Source organism: Enoplosus armatus, chromosome 7 (genome assembly GCF_043641665.1).
Source record: "Enoplosus armatus isolate fEnoArm2 chromosome 7, fEnoArm2.hap1, whole genome shotgun sequence".
Classification (NCBI taxonomy): Eukaryota; Metazoa; Chordata; class Actinopteri; order Centrarchiformes; family Enoplosidae; genus Enoplosus; species Enoplosus armatus.
The window spans coordinates 48766-62982 of record NC_092186.1 but is presented as its reverse complement, the minus strand read 5'-3'; the positions used below and the strand labels follow the sequence as shown (position 1 = coordinate 62982).

General features: G+C 47.5%; 1 protein-coding gene across 2 annotated transcripts in view; it reads right to left on the bottom strand.

The window, feature by feature from the left end:
* wdr18 (WD repeat domain 18) overlaps positions 1 to 2345 on the bottom strand; it is a 40270-nt gene extending 37925 nt beyond the window's left edge. The window contains exons 1-3 of one of the 2 annotated variants that reach the window (XM_070909281.1): positions 2121 to 2345; positions 1196 to 1306; positions 824 to 957 (exon numbers count right to left, since the gene is read on the bottom strand). In XM_070909281.1, the coding sequence (XP_070765382.1) occupies positions 824 to 957; positions 1196 to 1306; positions 2121 to 2330 (455 nt within the window). In that variant the 5' untranslated portion in view covers positions 2331 to 2345. The remainder of the gene's footprint in view (positions 1 to 823; positions 958 to 1195; positions 1307 to 2120) is intronic. The other variant, XM_070909280.1, reaches the window with a different exon arrangement.
* Positions 2346 to 14217: the final 11872 nt, after the last annotated feature.

The following is a 14217-nucleotide window of genomic DNA, read 5'->3' as shown; positions in this document are numbered from 1 at the left end:
CACTGACAGTGACGTATTGATTATTGGCTGCAGCTGGCACCGACATGTTTTCAGTAACAAAACAACAAACTGAAGTCTGAGACTGACAGAGACCTAATCTAACCAATCAGGGAGGCGAGAGTCCAGATCTGACCAATCAGAAATCAGTCCAGAAGATGTTCCGTTTATTGTGATTTATGATGAGGAAAATCATCAAAAGATCACATGAGAAGCTGGAAACAAAGATTTCCTAAAATCTTTTTGTTTGATAAATGACTCAAACGATTAATCGAGTATCAATGGTCGATCGATGAATCAATAGAGTGATAGCTTGAGCTTTAAATGTTTCTGATGACAGACAACAGTAGAGATGAAACCCTGCTGATGGCCTCTACTGTGTATCCATGGCAACATGGTGATCAGCTGCTCACCTGTCCACACTCAGTGTTAGAGCTCCCCCCAGTGGACACTGCAGCTCTCTCTCTTGACATGTAAAGATTATTATTATAATATTCTTCTACAAACAGACCACAGATCAGATCCTGCAAAGAGTTCAGAGGGAGGCCTCAGAATGATGATGATGTCCAAAGAAGACACTGTTACAATATGTTTGTCATATAAGACACAGCGATCCTGGAGTTATATAATTAATAATTAAGAGAGTTAATTATTATAGTATTGATTTTTATGAACAGAAAATCTACAGTGTGAATGTGTTCAACTTAACAGTCTGAATAAGAAACAATAAAAGTGACCAAATATAAAAAACATCAGAAAGTCAGAACAACAGGTGTGCTCAGGGTTAGGGGTAGGGTTAGGGTGCCCAGGTTCAGGTGTGTGTTACCTGGACAGACTCCACACCAGACCCAAGTTGTCTTTTCCTCCAGAAACAAAATGGCTGCTGTCATCTGTAAACTTCAGACAGGTGACATCCTGATAGTGACGACTGAGGACAGACAGCAGCTTACCTGTCGACACCTGAACCAATTAGAAAACAGACGTTATACACCTGAACCAATCACAGAGGAGGACATTGTTTTCCAATGTTAAATGTTATGAATCCACAGTTTCTTCATTCTGAACTATTTAAATAATACCGGGTTTATATATACATATACATACATATGTATGTTTAATGTATTCTCCTGTTATTTGTATTAGTTCATGAAACATTTGAACCACAGAAGAAGAAGAAGCTGAGCCGGAGCTGACTCACCTCCCACAGGTAAATAGCCTCAGCGACTGCAGCAGTGAGGAAGAGTCCATTAGGTGAGGCGGTCAGACAGGTGACGACACCTGGACACACGATCTTCTGCTGCAGCTGATCCTGAACCCCCAACAGGAAGTCACATGTACAACAGATTAATATTAACTGGTTAATATACTGCATACACATACTTAATATTAACTGATTAATATACTGCATACACATTAAGTATGTATATGCAGTGTTTTCTATAGAATTCAGTAAAATAAAAGTGATGATGTTTGCACATCTGTTTGAGCTGAGTGATTGGGATAAGACATTAAAACACACACACATAAGGGCGCGAGCGTCACGTCATGATGCAGAGAGAGAACATGACCTACGCCTTCATTCATAAGTCAATTCATATTGTCTTTGATTATCGTGCATTACAACATATTAACATACGAAATGTTACTTAATGTAAAAAGGTACATAAATAAAAACCAACACGTTATTTATCTAAATGAAATCTTTACTACTTGTCCACACTACTTGGTTTCCGTCCTTCTTAAACTAAAACACACAATGAAGGGGGGTGGCAAGCTGAGCTGAATTAATTAGAACAGATCAGTTTTAAGTAAAGTTAAATTAAGTTTGGTGGATGTTTTACATGCCGAACTCACCAGCAGTCCCGGCAGGTTGGTAATAAGTCTAACATGTTGTTTTAGATGTGTATTAGTGTTTGCAGGCGAGCGTCGGCTTAAAATGACAAATTTTTTAAACGAGTTTGGTGATGTTTTGTCTGTCCGTGTTCAGGAGCGATTCAGGGCTTCCCGGCCACCTGTCCCCGCAGCAGACGATGTGTTAGTGAGGTGGCATGCGGCAGGTGTGTTCCGGTGTATTGTACTGTGTTCAGGTGTCTCCAGGTGTGTTAAGATGTGACAGCCCGTACCTTCCTCTGGATCTCCCACACGTTGATGAAGTTCTTGCCCACCTGGGCGGAAAGCAGGTACTGCCCGCTGAGGACGGTCAGTGTCCGGGCCGAGCTGTTCCCTCCCCGGTAAGATAGCAGGCTGGAGCCGCTGTGCAGGTCGAACACGGTGGTGTTCCACAGCTGAGAGCCGGAGTCACTGCTCACTATTACTTCTAGGGGAGCCGCCATGTTGCCTCCACAACACACACACTACACACGCGGGTAACCGGCGGTGTGCTGGCTGCGCTGTCACGTCATTTCCTGGGGCATTGTGGGAGTTGTAGGTGTTGTAGTTTTTATTCAAGTTTTATTTAAAACAAAAGGACAAAATAAAATGTACGGTGTATACAGACACAGTCAGGAGAACAAACTATAAAATAAATGGAAATAAGATGCTAGTGGAAATGTTCTTTTAGTGCACTGATGTGTTTTATGTGAAACATATAATGATATATATTTATTTGACTTTGTCACTTTGAACAGGAATGTCGGGCTAAAGTCTGGTATTCTACTTTACTCTTCAGTAGAATAATATACACAATACTACAGATGGGATATAACATAGTAGACAATAATATAAGAGTTATATGTAGGCTACAGGACAGAAACATGAGGCAGAGTTTGTAAAAACGTTTACAGAAAGGAAACATGATGCAGCATTATTAACAACATCTACAGGAGCTGAAACATGACGCAGCATTAATAACCATTAATAACAACATCTACAGGAGCTGAAACATGATGCAGCATTAATAACAACAGGAGCTGAAACATGATGCAGCGTTAATAACAACAGAAGTTGAAGCAGCATTATTAACAACATCTACAGAACAGAAATATGATGCAGAATTAACAACAACATCTACAGGAGCTGAAACATGACGCAGCATTATTAACAACATCTACAGAACAGAAATATGACGCAGAATTAACAACAACATCTACAGGAGCTGAAACATGACACAGCGTAGAGTCTCACTGTAGACTCTCAAAGTAGATTCTCAAAGAAGAGTCTCACAGTAGAGTCTCACCATGTGATGTTGGAGAGTAACTGTTAAATGTTGAACTGTGAATTCACATCAGACGTCAGCAGTTCGCTCTACTGAAGCATCCATCTGTATAAATGTGTGTCTGTGTGTGTGTGTGTGTTACCTACTCAGGTGTACATGTGTTTGCTGCTTTCACATCTCATAAATTAACCTCTAGGGATTAAAAGTGTTCTGTTCACTGAGTTCAATCTGTTTGCGTCCAGTAATACTCTGTCACAGTACTACAGGTATCACCAGTAGTGGTATTAGTAGTAGTAATAGTAGTAGTAGTAATAGTAGTAGTAGTAGCAGCAGAAGTAATTGTGGTAGTAGTTGTATTTGTCATAGAAGTATCTAGTGCTGAGTCAGCTGGACTTCAGAGGGGGAACAACATTTTTTATATTGTTTAAATATGGAGATGTTACTGTCTCACCTCCACACAGCTGTCAGAAAGAAGTGGTTGGACAGATTCTCTGAAGCTGATAAACACTTTATATTATAACAGTCTACTGACTACTCTCCTCTTCCTCATCCTCTTCCTCATCCTGTCCTCCTCCTCTTCCTTTATTTAGATTTCAGATGAGAATCACCTGTAGTGAAGGGTTACCTGTCACTCTGACCTGTGACCTCCTGTCACCTGACTCAACTCGTCACCTGGTGATTCTCTGAAAATTGTTAGTTTGATGCCTTTTGAGTGTTCGTTTTGCAGTGTAGTCATACAGTTCTGAACAGCCACTATCAGCTCATTGGGGGGCATTTGGAAGGAGACAAATGTACCCACGTGGGATTGAAGACAAATTTTAACACTGTGGCTTAAAGTAGGTCTAGTGTTCAGCAAGAGAGAAAGAGAGAGAAAGAGCAAAGTGGTTGAAAGCAGCAGTGAGATAAATGATGATGGGAAAAGAGAAACGGTGAAAGACTCAGGGACAATTCAATTAAATTCAATTTTATTTATACAGCGCCAAATCACAACAAAAGTCATCTCATGACACTTTACAAATGGAGCAGGTCTAGAACGACTCTTTATAATATTATTACAGAGACCAACAGTTCCCACCAAGGAGACAGTGGAGAGGAAAAACTACCTTTAAGAGGCAGAACCTCGAGCAGAACCAGACTCTAGGTGGGCGGTCATCTGCTTTGATCGGTTGGGTTGGAGAGAGAAAGAGAGAGAGACAGACAAACAGACATAGAGACACAGACAGACAGACAGAGATGTATGGCAGCACTAGCAGTAGCCATGGCAGCTATAGTTATAATAACGGAAATATGACTGATAATAGTAGTTAAAGCTGTAATAATAACTGAGATATGATTAATAACAGCAATAACAACTTTAATATAATAACAGAACTATGACTAATAATAATAATTGTAGTGAGTCAAGCGAAACTCCGGGGAAGATATAAAGTTAGTAACATGCATTGGTGGGACATGAATGTGGAAAGATGGAGAGGGAGAAGAGGAAAGCTTAGTGCATCATCAAATATGATCTCTTTTTCTGGTTCCTGTCAGTACATGTGCCGCAGCATTCTGTATCAACTGGAGAGTCTTCAGGGACTTATTGGGACAGCCTGATAATAAGGAGTTGCAATAATCCAGCCTAGACGTGACAAATGCATGGACAAATTTTTCTGATTTTTCAACATCAGATAATTGCAGGTCATCAGGGTCGTTATGTCCTTAAGGCATGCTTGGAGCTTAGCTAACTGATGAGGTTCTTCTGGCTTGATTGATAGATATAACTGGGTATCGTCCGCATAGCAATGAAATGGATTGTTTTTGGTGACTGACTTTGGTGGACAGGGAGGATTCATCGTTAACGTGTACAAACTGAGATCGATCTGATAAATACGACTTAAACCAGCTTAGTGTGGTTTCTTTAATGCCAATTGAATGTTCCAGTCTCTGTAATAGGATATGATGGTCAATGGTGTTGAATGCAGCACTAAGATCTAACAAAACAAGTACAGAGACAAGTCCTTTCTCTGATGAAATTAGAAGGTCACTTGTAACTTTCACCAGTGCTGTCTCTGTGCTATGATGAGCTCTGAAACCTGACTGAAAGTCCTCTGTCATGTAGAAAGTCACACAGCTGGTTGGCGACTGCTTTCTCAAGAATCTTGGAGAAAAAGGGAGGGTTAGATATAGGTCTATAGTTGGCTAAAACCTCTGGATCAAAAGTGGGCTTTTTAAGAAGTGGTTTAATTACAGCTACTTTAAAGGACTGTGGTACGTAGCCTGTTAATAAAGACAGATTGATCATATCTAGTAAAGAAGTGCTGACTAAAGGTAAAACCTCTTTAAGCAGCCTAGTTGGGATGGGGTCAAAGAGACAAGTTGATGGCTTAGATGAAGAAATGGTTTTAGTAATTTGGTGAAGGTCGATGGGAGAAAAGAAATCTAAATATACATCAGGTTTTACAGCTGTTTCTGAGATTCCTGTGTTTGAAGGTAAGGTACCACCTGAGGACAGGAGGTGGTCAATTTTGTCTCTAATAGTTGAGCTGTGACTGTCAGCCTGGCTACAGTGCTGAAGAGAAACCTGGGGTTGTTCTTGTTCTCTTCTATTAATGATGAGTAATAGGCTGCTCTGGCTTTACAGAGGAAGTTCTAAAAATATCTTGCCAGATTGAACGTGATTCTTTCAGTTTGGTGCCATTTCCTTTCAAGTTTCTGCGCTGTTTGCTTTAATTTGTGGGTTTGGGTGTAGCTGGAGCTGACTTTCTTTGTTTTATTATCTTCTTTTTGTCACAGTCTGCCTCTCTCCTCACCTCTGTCACCTCAGTAAATTTCCACTGACCTCTCCTCTGCTTCACCTGATTGCCAGCCACACCCACCTTTCAGCTACCTGCTCCCACAGCTGCTTGTCATCAGGCAATCAGCCAGGTATTTAGACTGCCCCTCTCCACTCACCTGTTGCCAGATTGTTCTTTGTTCCTCATGCAGCGTTTTTCGGACTGATCTCCCGGTTTCGACCCTGCCTGCCTCTGACCATCCTGCCTCGTCGCTGCCCCGGACATCAATTTAGCCTTCCGTCCCCGACCACAAGCTTCACCTCTCTGTTCCTGGTTTCTGTCTGCCCCTCCCCTGGGCTGTTTGGTGATTCTCTGCACAGCGTGAGTTCAGTCATCTTCTCCCCTGTGGCTTTCAGTGGATCAGAGACTCTCACAGTATCGCCACACACACCACCGTGTGCACATACTCGCCTGTTGGCTCCTCCGCTCCCCTCTGAACTTTGTTGTGAGTACCAGAACTGTCTACCTGCCCTGTACTCACCTCCACCCCGGTTCGGCTCCGCTGAGCTGAGCTCACAACGCGCCGCAGAGCCTCTGTGGGCTAACAACCAGAAGCAAGACCTGCATTGTTTCCAGTTGTACCTGTCTGCATTATTCCCTGCATTCACGTCATTAACCAGAGCCTGGAAGACAGCCGGGGCGTTGGTAAGGCCGAAGGGCATCACCAGGTAATCGTAATGACCAGTAGGGATGTTGAACGCCGTATTCCACTCATCACCTTCCCGGATGCGGACCAAGTGGTAGGCCTTGCGCAGGTCCAACTTCGAGAAGATGGTGGCCCCCTCCAGGAGCTCAAAGGCTGACGCGATGAGTGGGAGGGGGTAGCGGTTCTTGACGGTGATGTCGTTGAGGCCCCAGTAATCGATGCAAGGCCATAGGGACTTGTCCTTCTCCACAAAGAAGAAGCCAGTGCCAGCGGGTGATGAAGAGGGACGGATGATGCCAGTAGCCAAGGAGTTGTTGATGTACATCTCTGGTGTCTCTCTCAGGGGCGGACAGAGAGTATAGCCGGCCCCTGGGAGGAGCCGTGCCGGGCTGGAGGTCAATGGCGCAATCGATGAGGAGGAAGGGAGATCGCCTTGGCCTTGCTGAAAACCTCTCCGAAGTCGTGGTATTCCACCGGAACCCCTGACAGCCGGACTGGAACGGGTGGATGGCTGGGGGGCAGCCGTCTGCTTGAGGCACACTTGGTTGCAGGAAGGAATCCACCCGAGGATGGACCCCGTTGCCCAGTCGATGTTGGGATTGTGGCGCCGGAGCCAGGGATAACCCAGGATGAGGGGAAGGCGAGGAGACCGCAGGATGTGGAACTGGATGGTCTCATGATAGTTACCAGAGAGGAGCATGCGCACAGGGACCGTCTGGTGGATAACTGTGCCCAGGAGATGACCGTCAGAACAGGACCAGGAAGAGGAACCCGGTCAATCCCTAGCTGCTGAGCTAGTTCTTCGTCCATGAGACTGACATCGGACCCAGAGTCAATGGAAGTGGCGAGGGTATGGGAACCCTTGGCCAACAGCAGCCAAGCATGACACAGAGGGCGACGAATGGAGGAATGATCAAAAATGCAACTCACCAGTAATTCCCCCTCTACTGGTGAGTCCGGGCTTTTACTGGACATCGGGAGATGAAGTGACTGGCCTGACCGCAGTAAATGCAGAGGTTGCCCTGGCGCCAGCGTTCACGGTCCTCCGGTGGAAATCTGGTGCCACCCACCTGCATGGGCTCAGACTGCCTCAACGGCGGACTCGTTGTGGAACCCCCGGCCTCTGGAGGGAAGCGGGGTTGATTCGACGAGCATCGGTCTAGCTGCCCCCATCGCCTCTCCTGGATGCGATGATCAACCCGGGACGTCAGCTCGATCAGCCCGTCCAGTGAAGAGGGGAGGTCATAGGAAACCAGCTCGTCCTTGATGTAATCACCCAGCCCCAGCAGGAAGGCGTCACACTGGGCGGCGGAGTTCCTTTCACTCTGGCGGGCCTTGGTGCGAAAGTCAATGGCGTAGTCAGCAACGTTCCGGTCCCCCTGCCTCAGACCCAGCAGCCCTATGGCGGCGTCCGGACCCACGGTGACCACTCCGAACACCTTCCGGAGCTCCGTGGCGAAGGCTGGAAATGAGGAGCAGGCAGGAGTTTGTTGCTCCCACTTAGCCGTTCCCCACTGGCTCTGCCAGTCAAGTGGTTGATGGTGAACGCCACTTTAGCTTGTTCGTGGGCGAAGGTGTAGGGCTGCAGGGCAAACAGGATGGAACAGTTTGTGATGAAGGGGTTGCAGCCCTCCGGATCTCCAGACCGGGAGCTGAGGCTGGCGGTGGCGGAGCCGGGGGGAAGCAGGGGCTGCCGCCTGAGCGAGGACCGTAGTTAGCTGCTGGACTTGGGTGGCAAGCATGGTTAGCGCCTGCTCCAGATTAGCGGCTGCTAACCGGACCTCGGCTGCTGTGAACGCATGCTAAACAAGCACATCTTTGTCTACCTTGATGACATCCTGTTCTTCTCCCGGACCATGAAGGAACATGTGCACCACGTCCAGGCAGTTCTTCAGAGGCTCCTGGAGAACTCCCTCTTTGTGAAGGCCGAGAAGTGCGATTTCCACTCTTCATCCGTTTCCTTCCTGGATTACATCGTGGGTAAAGGGAACATACAGATGGACCCCGCCAAGGTGTCCGCTGTCACTGCCAGGCCCGTTCCTGACTCCCGCAAGCAGCTACAGCGTTTCCTGGGGCTTGCCAATTTCTACCGATTCATCCGAGGTTATAGCACCGTGGCTACTCCCCTCATGGCCCTGACCTCCTCCAAGGTTCCGTTCCGGTGGTCCTCTGCTGCTGACGAGGCCTTTCAGTCTCTCAAGGCCCGGTTCACAACGGCTCCAACGTCGGGGTGGGGGCAGTCCTTTCTCAGCGGTCTGCCGGCGACCACAAAACTCCATCCCTGTGCCGCCTTCTCCAGACGTCTGACCCCGGCAGAGAGGACCTATGACATCGGCCACCGGGAACTTCTGGCGGTCAAACTGGCCTTTGAAGAATTACTTACAATACCTCCAGTCGGCCAAGAGGCTCAACTCCCGTCAAACCCGTTGGTCTCTGTTCCTCACGAGGTTCAACTTCTCCCTGTCCTACCGACCCGGGTCCCGCAACATAAAGCCTGATGCCCTGTCCCGCCAGTTTTTGGAGAAGGAGGACTCCATCTCCAGTCCCAAGACCATCCTCCCCTCTCCACACCGGGTCGCCTCTCTCACCTGGGAGGTGGAGGAGAGAGTCAAGGCAGCCCTAGGGGACCAACCTGGACCCAGTGCCTGTCCGCCCGACCACATGTTCGTTCCCTCCATGCTGGCGTCCGAGGTCCTCCAGTGGGTTCACAACTCCCGTCTCATCTGTCACCCGGGCATCCAGCGGACCAAGGAGGTCGTGCAGCGGGGATTCTGGTGGGCGACCCTGGAAGAGGACACCCGGGAGTTTGTGAACGCTTGCCCCATCTGCAACCAGCACAAGTCTCCCCACCAAGCTCCCGCTGGTCTCCTGTTGTCACTGCCGGTGCCCCATCGGCCATGGTCTCACATCTCCTTGGACTTTGTTACTGGTCTGCCACCGTCCAAGGGACACACCACCATCTTGACGGTGGTAGATTGGTTCAGCAAGATGGCCCACTTCGTGTCCCTGCCCAAGCTCCCATCGGCCAAGGAAACAGCTTAGCTCATGCTCCTGCACATCTTCCGACTTCATGGTCTCCCCACTGACGTGATTTCCAACTGGGGACCTCAGTTTACCTCGGTGTTTTGAGGGAGTTCTGCTCGCTAGTTGGGGTTCCACCCTGAGTCCAACGGCCAGACCGAGCGCAAGAACCAGGAGATGGAGACGGCTCTGCGCTGCATGGTTTCCAAACACCCCTCGTCCTGGTCCCAGCAGCTACTGTGGGTGGAGTACGCCTATAACACTTTGACCAGTTCCGCCACTGGACTTTCCCCCTTTCAGTGCGCATACGGATTCCAGCCTCGCCTGTTTCTGGCCCTGGAAAAGGAGGTGTCCTGCCCGTCAGTCCAGGCCTTCATCCGACGCTGCCGCAGGACTTGGATCCAAGCTCGGGCCACTCTTCTTCACTCTGCTGACAGCTACGCCACCGCTGCCAACCGTCGCTGCACCCAGGCCCCCATCTACCATGCCAGCCAGAAGGTGTGGTTGTCCACCTGTGATTTACCCTTACGGGTTGAGTCGAAGAAGTTGGCACCCAGGTTCATCGGTCCCTTCGAAATTCAGAAGGTCATCAACCCTGCAGCAGTGAGGCTCAAGCTGCCTCGGTCCATGCGGATCCACCCCACCTTTGTCTCCAGGGTCAAGCGGTCCGAGAGAGCCCCCTGATCCCCGTGGCACCTCCTCCGCCCCGCTTAATTGATGGAGGCCCTGCCTATACGGTTCACCGCCTCCTTCGCTCCCACTGCCGTGGGAGGGGTCTCCAGTACCTGGTCGACTGGGAGGGGTACGGTCCTGAGGAGAGGTCCTGGGTTCCGGTGCGACACATCCTGGACACCCGGCTCATCAGGGATTTCCACCGGCGTCAGCCGGACCAGCCCGCCAAGTCTGCCATGCACTCAGGGCGCACCGCCCTTGAACCACCTTCCTCCCTTTTGTCCGAGGCATCAGATGACCCGGAGGATGAAACACCCTCTGATGCTGAGGAGGAGGATCCCGCCATGGACGTCTCTGAGTGGATTCATTCAGGCTGACATATTCTTCATGACACAGCCAGGTTTCTGCTATATACAATAGATCAATATGATTATCTGATATTAGCTCGTTTACTAATACAGCTTTAGATGACAGAGATCTGATGTTTAGCAGTCCACACTTTCCTATTGTTCTGGACTATATCAGAGGTGGTGTTAATTTTTAAGTTTTTATTAATGACTCCTCTCCTGTTTACTTTTGATTGAATTCATTTAAGTGGTCAGGGGGGCAGACAAAGTCATTATGGGGTTTTGGGTGGGTAACTGCCCTAATGGAAGCGCAGAGAGCATGTAGGAGTGCGACTCTGCCACCTGTCTCCCGCTGCATCTCAGCAGGTGAGGTCCACTCACAGGCCGACCTAGACAATCTAATGAGCTTCGATCTCGACTCGTCCTGCACGTACTCTGCCCCTAAACACTTGGATCCAGGTGAACCGCAGGATCCTCCAACACCTGCAGACCAATCAGAGGAAACACTTGGATGACAGCCAATCAGAGATCAGAGAGCACAATGACACAGGTAGACCACAGGTGTTCAGGACAGGGACAGGGCTCAACTTAAACCTGCTGAGTTCTGTAACTTCATCACATTCACACATAAGATGAATAAATGACAGGACACATTTGAGTTTCATCGCACTCATACTTTAATATTTAACATTAATAATTCACTTCTGTACAGTTAGTTTGGTTTGTTGCTGAGGTCTGGTCTGATTTCTGGGAGATTTCTTGTTATGTGTTGTAGTTTTTGTACTTTAGTTGTTAGTTTCAAAGTCAGGTCAACTTTATTTATATAGCCCAATATCACAAATCAGTTCACCTCAAGGGGCTTTAGAATGTGTACAGCACACGACACCCTCTATCATAGGCCTCTGATTCAGATAAAAACTCAAAAAAAAATTTAACAGGGAGGAAATTGGTAGAAAGTTCAAGAAGAGCAACAGAGGGAGGAGACAAGAAATACAGAATAGACAAGACATTACAGATAGATCATAACATATATGATCCAGGTGTCAAACAGACCTGAGTCACATGACCTTGTCTCCAACAACAGTCTGATTAGCAGGTAAATAAGTTTGTTCCTGTTTAGTTCGCCTCTTTTATAATAAAACACCTCTTACTCCTCTTATCTGCCAACTCCCCTTCAAATATTTAATCATCTCATGTGTGATTGGAGGAGAATTTGTTTCAGCCAATGAAAAACCAGTATTTGACGTACCGTCAGCCATCTTGTTTTACTTTCTTCAGGTTTTGTTCTGAATGATTCTGAGATTCTTCTAAGAGACCAAAACCACCACAGGTAAACACACACAGCACACAAACACACACACATACACACACAACACACACAACACACACATACACACACAGCGCACACACACACACACACCAGTGAGTGCTGATGTAAACAGTCTGTGGTCTCGTCAGGTTAATTAGTCCTGACGAGCTGCTCAGTTTAATCCTCCTTCCTCTGTCACACCGACCAATCAGCTACTGATGTCATCCTCTCCCCTCCCCCACCCTGTGTGTGTGTTCAGTCTCTTTGTGTCAGCTCGGTTGCCGCGGCAGCAGCAGTGTAAGAACGGAGGTCGTATGAAGCGTCGCTGCGTTCCTCTGAGAGCCGACCACAACCTGCTGACCCCCGACACACACATACAGTGAGTAACACACACACAGTATATATATGTGTGTGTGTGTGTGTTTGTATCTGGCGTCTCCTAGAGATTATTTTTCACGTGAGAATATTTTTTAAAGAAATAAAATTATAAATAATATAAATATAAAATAGATTGTTATTGATATTTGTGATATCTGAACATAAAGGGGAAACATTTTAAATTAAGGTATCAGTGAAACATTCACTGTCAACATGTTTTATTCATTCTTTTAATTAAATCAGATGAAACCGTTTCTCTGGTTCAGTTTTGATCTTCAGTCTCTGTTTTCAGGTTCAAGAAAGATGTTCTTTGATTCTTTATAATTAAATATTGAAAAAGCAACCGCTGAATTGAAGCACAAATCAGGAAGTATTGTTTTTCAATATTGAACCGAAACCCTCGTCTTTCCTGAACCCATGTTTTAGTATCCTGATTTCTGTTTCTCTGTGAACATCTCTGGTTGTTTTTAGATCTTTGAAAAGATGTACCTTTCCAATTTTTAGTTTGTGAGGTTAACCAAACATGCTAACGTTTCTGCCTAGATGCTCTGATGAAGGCCACTAGGCCGAAATATTAGCATGTTCTGTTGACATGACAAAATACTTTGGCGAACTTGAGATTAGTCTGCTTTGTCCTGAAGATCTGTTTGTGTGCAGCTAGTCTGACGGAGCGTAACAAAGTCTGACGGAGTGTAACAATGTCTGACTCTGTCATACGTTGTTACACTGCATCACACTTTGTTATGTTCCGTCACACTCAACAAGCCTCATTAAATGAATTTACAAGTAAAAATCAGCTTCAGCTCATGTCAGCTAATGTTGATGTAAAAAGGCACCTGTACAGTCTTATATGCGAAGGTAGAGCCAATAATAACGGTCATAGCTTTACTTTAACTAACATTACATCCTGCCAGGATGATACTGCACATTTCAGTAAATCCTTAACAGTAAACTGATCCCAGTCCTGCTGTCTGGACTCTGGCACCCTCTAACTGTTGACAGGTCGGGGGTCAGGCTGCATCCTGTCATCCAGGTGAGGTCGGAAGGTGTGATCTCTTTGTCAGGACACCTGAGTGACTTGTCCAGCAGCAAATCAGCTGTCAGATCAACAAGGCGACACCCCCCCTCAGTATCTCCAACTCGTCGTCTGCGATTCGAGGATGAGACAGAGACGGAAGCAGAGTCTCGTTACCTGGAGCGGCAGAGGAGACGGGTGGGGCAGCGAGGGACAGGTGTCCTGGTTTCCAAACCGGACCTGAACCTGTACGTCAACACGGGTGTGGGGCATGTTGTTGACAGACAGCAGAGAGGATGGACGCCAGCGGGAGGGGTTGGGCAGTGTGACTCCTGTGGGACAGTTTTAGGAGGCGGAGTCAACCTGCACCTCTGTCTCCATCCACCTGTATCTGAAAACCGGGGGCGGAGTTTGTACAGGACAGAGCCAATCAGAGAGACCTACATTGGCTCTGTCACACTTGGTGAGACCAGTGACGGAGGGAGCAGGGCTGGGCGTATCGTTCACAAGCAGGGGATGAGGAGCACCAATCGGGTGGAACTTAATGGAAACCAGGTGACCCTCCCTCAGGCCATGCCTACCACAGATCTGCCAATCAACCCCTACACCCCAGACCAACTGACCATGCCAGCTCCGCCCTCATGTTTAGCTCCACCTGTGGTCAAATGCCTCTCCTCCTCATCTTCTCCCCATGTGACATCAATGATGATGTCACAGAGCATCAGGCTCAATGGCACGAAATCATGGCAGAATCTGAATCAGAACCAGGAGGAGCAGGGGAGACCTGCAGAAGCCAAGCCCCACAGAGAGCTCCGATCTGGGCCAGAGCTGAAGGGGAGGAGCCCCTGTGTGAAGCAGGGAG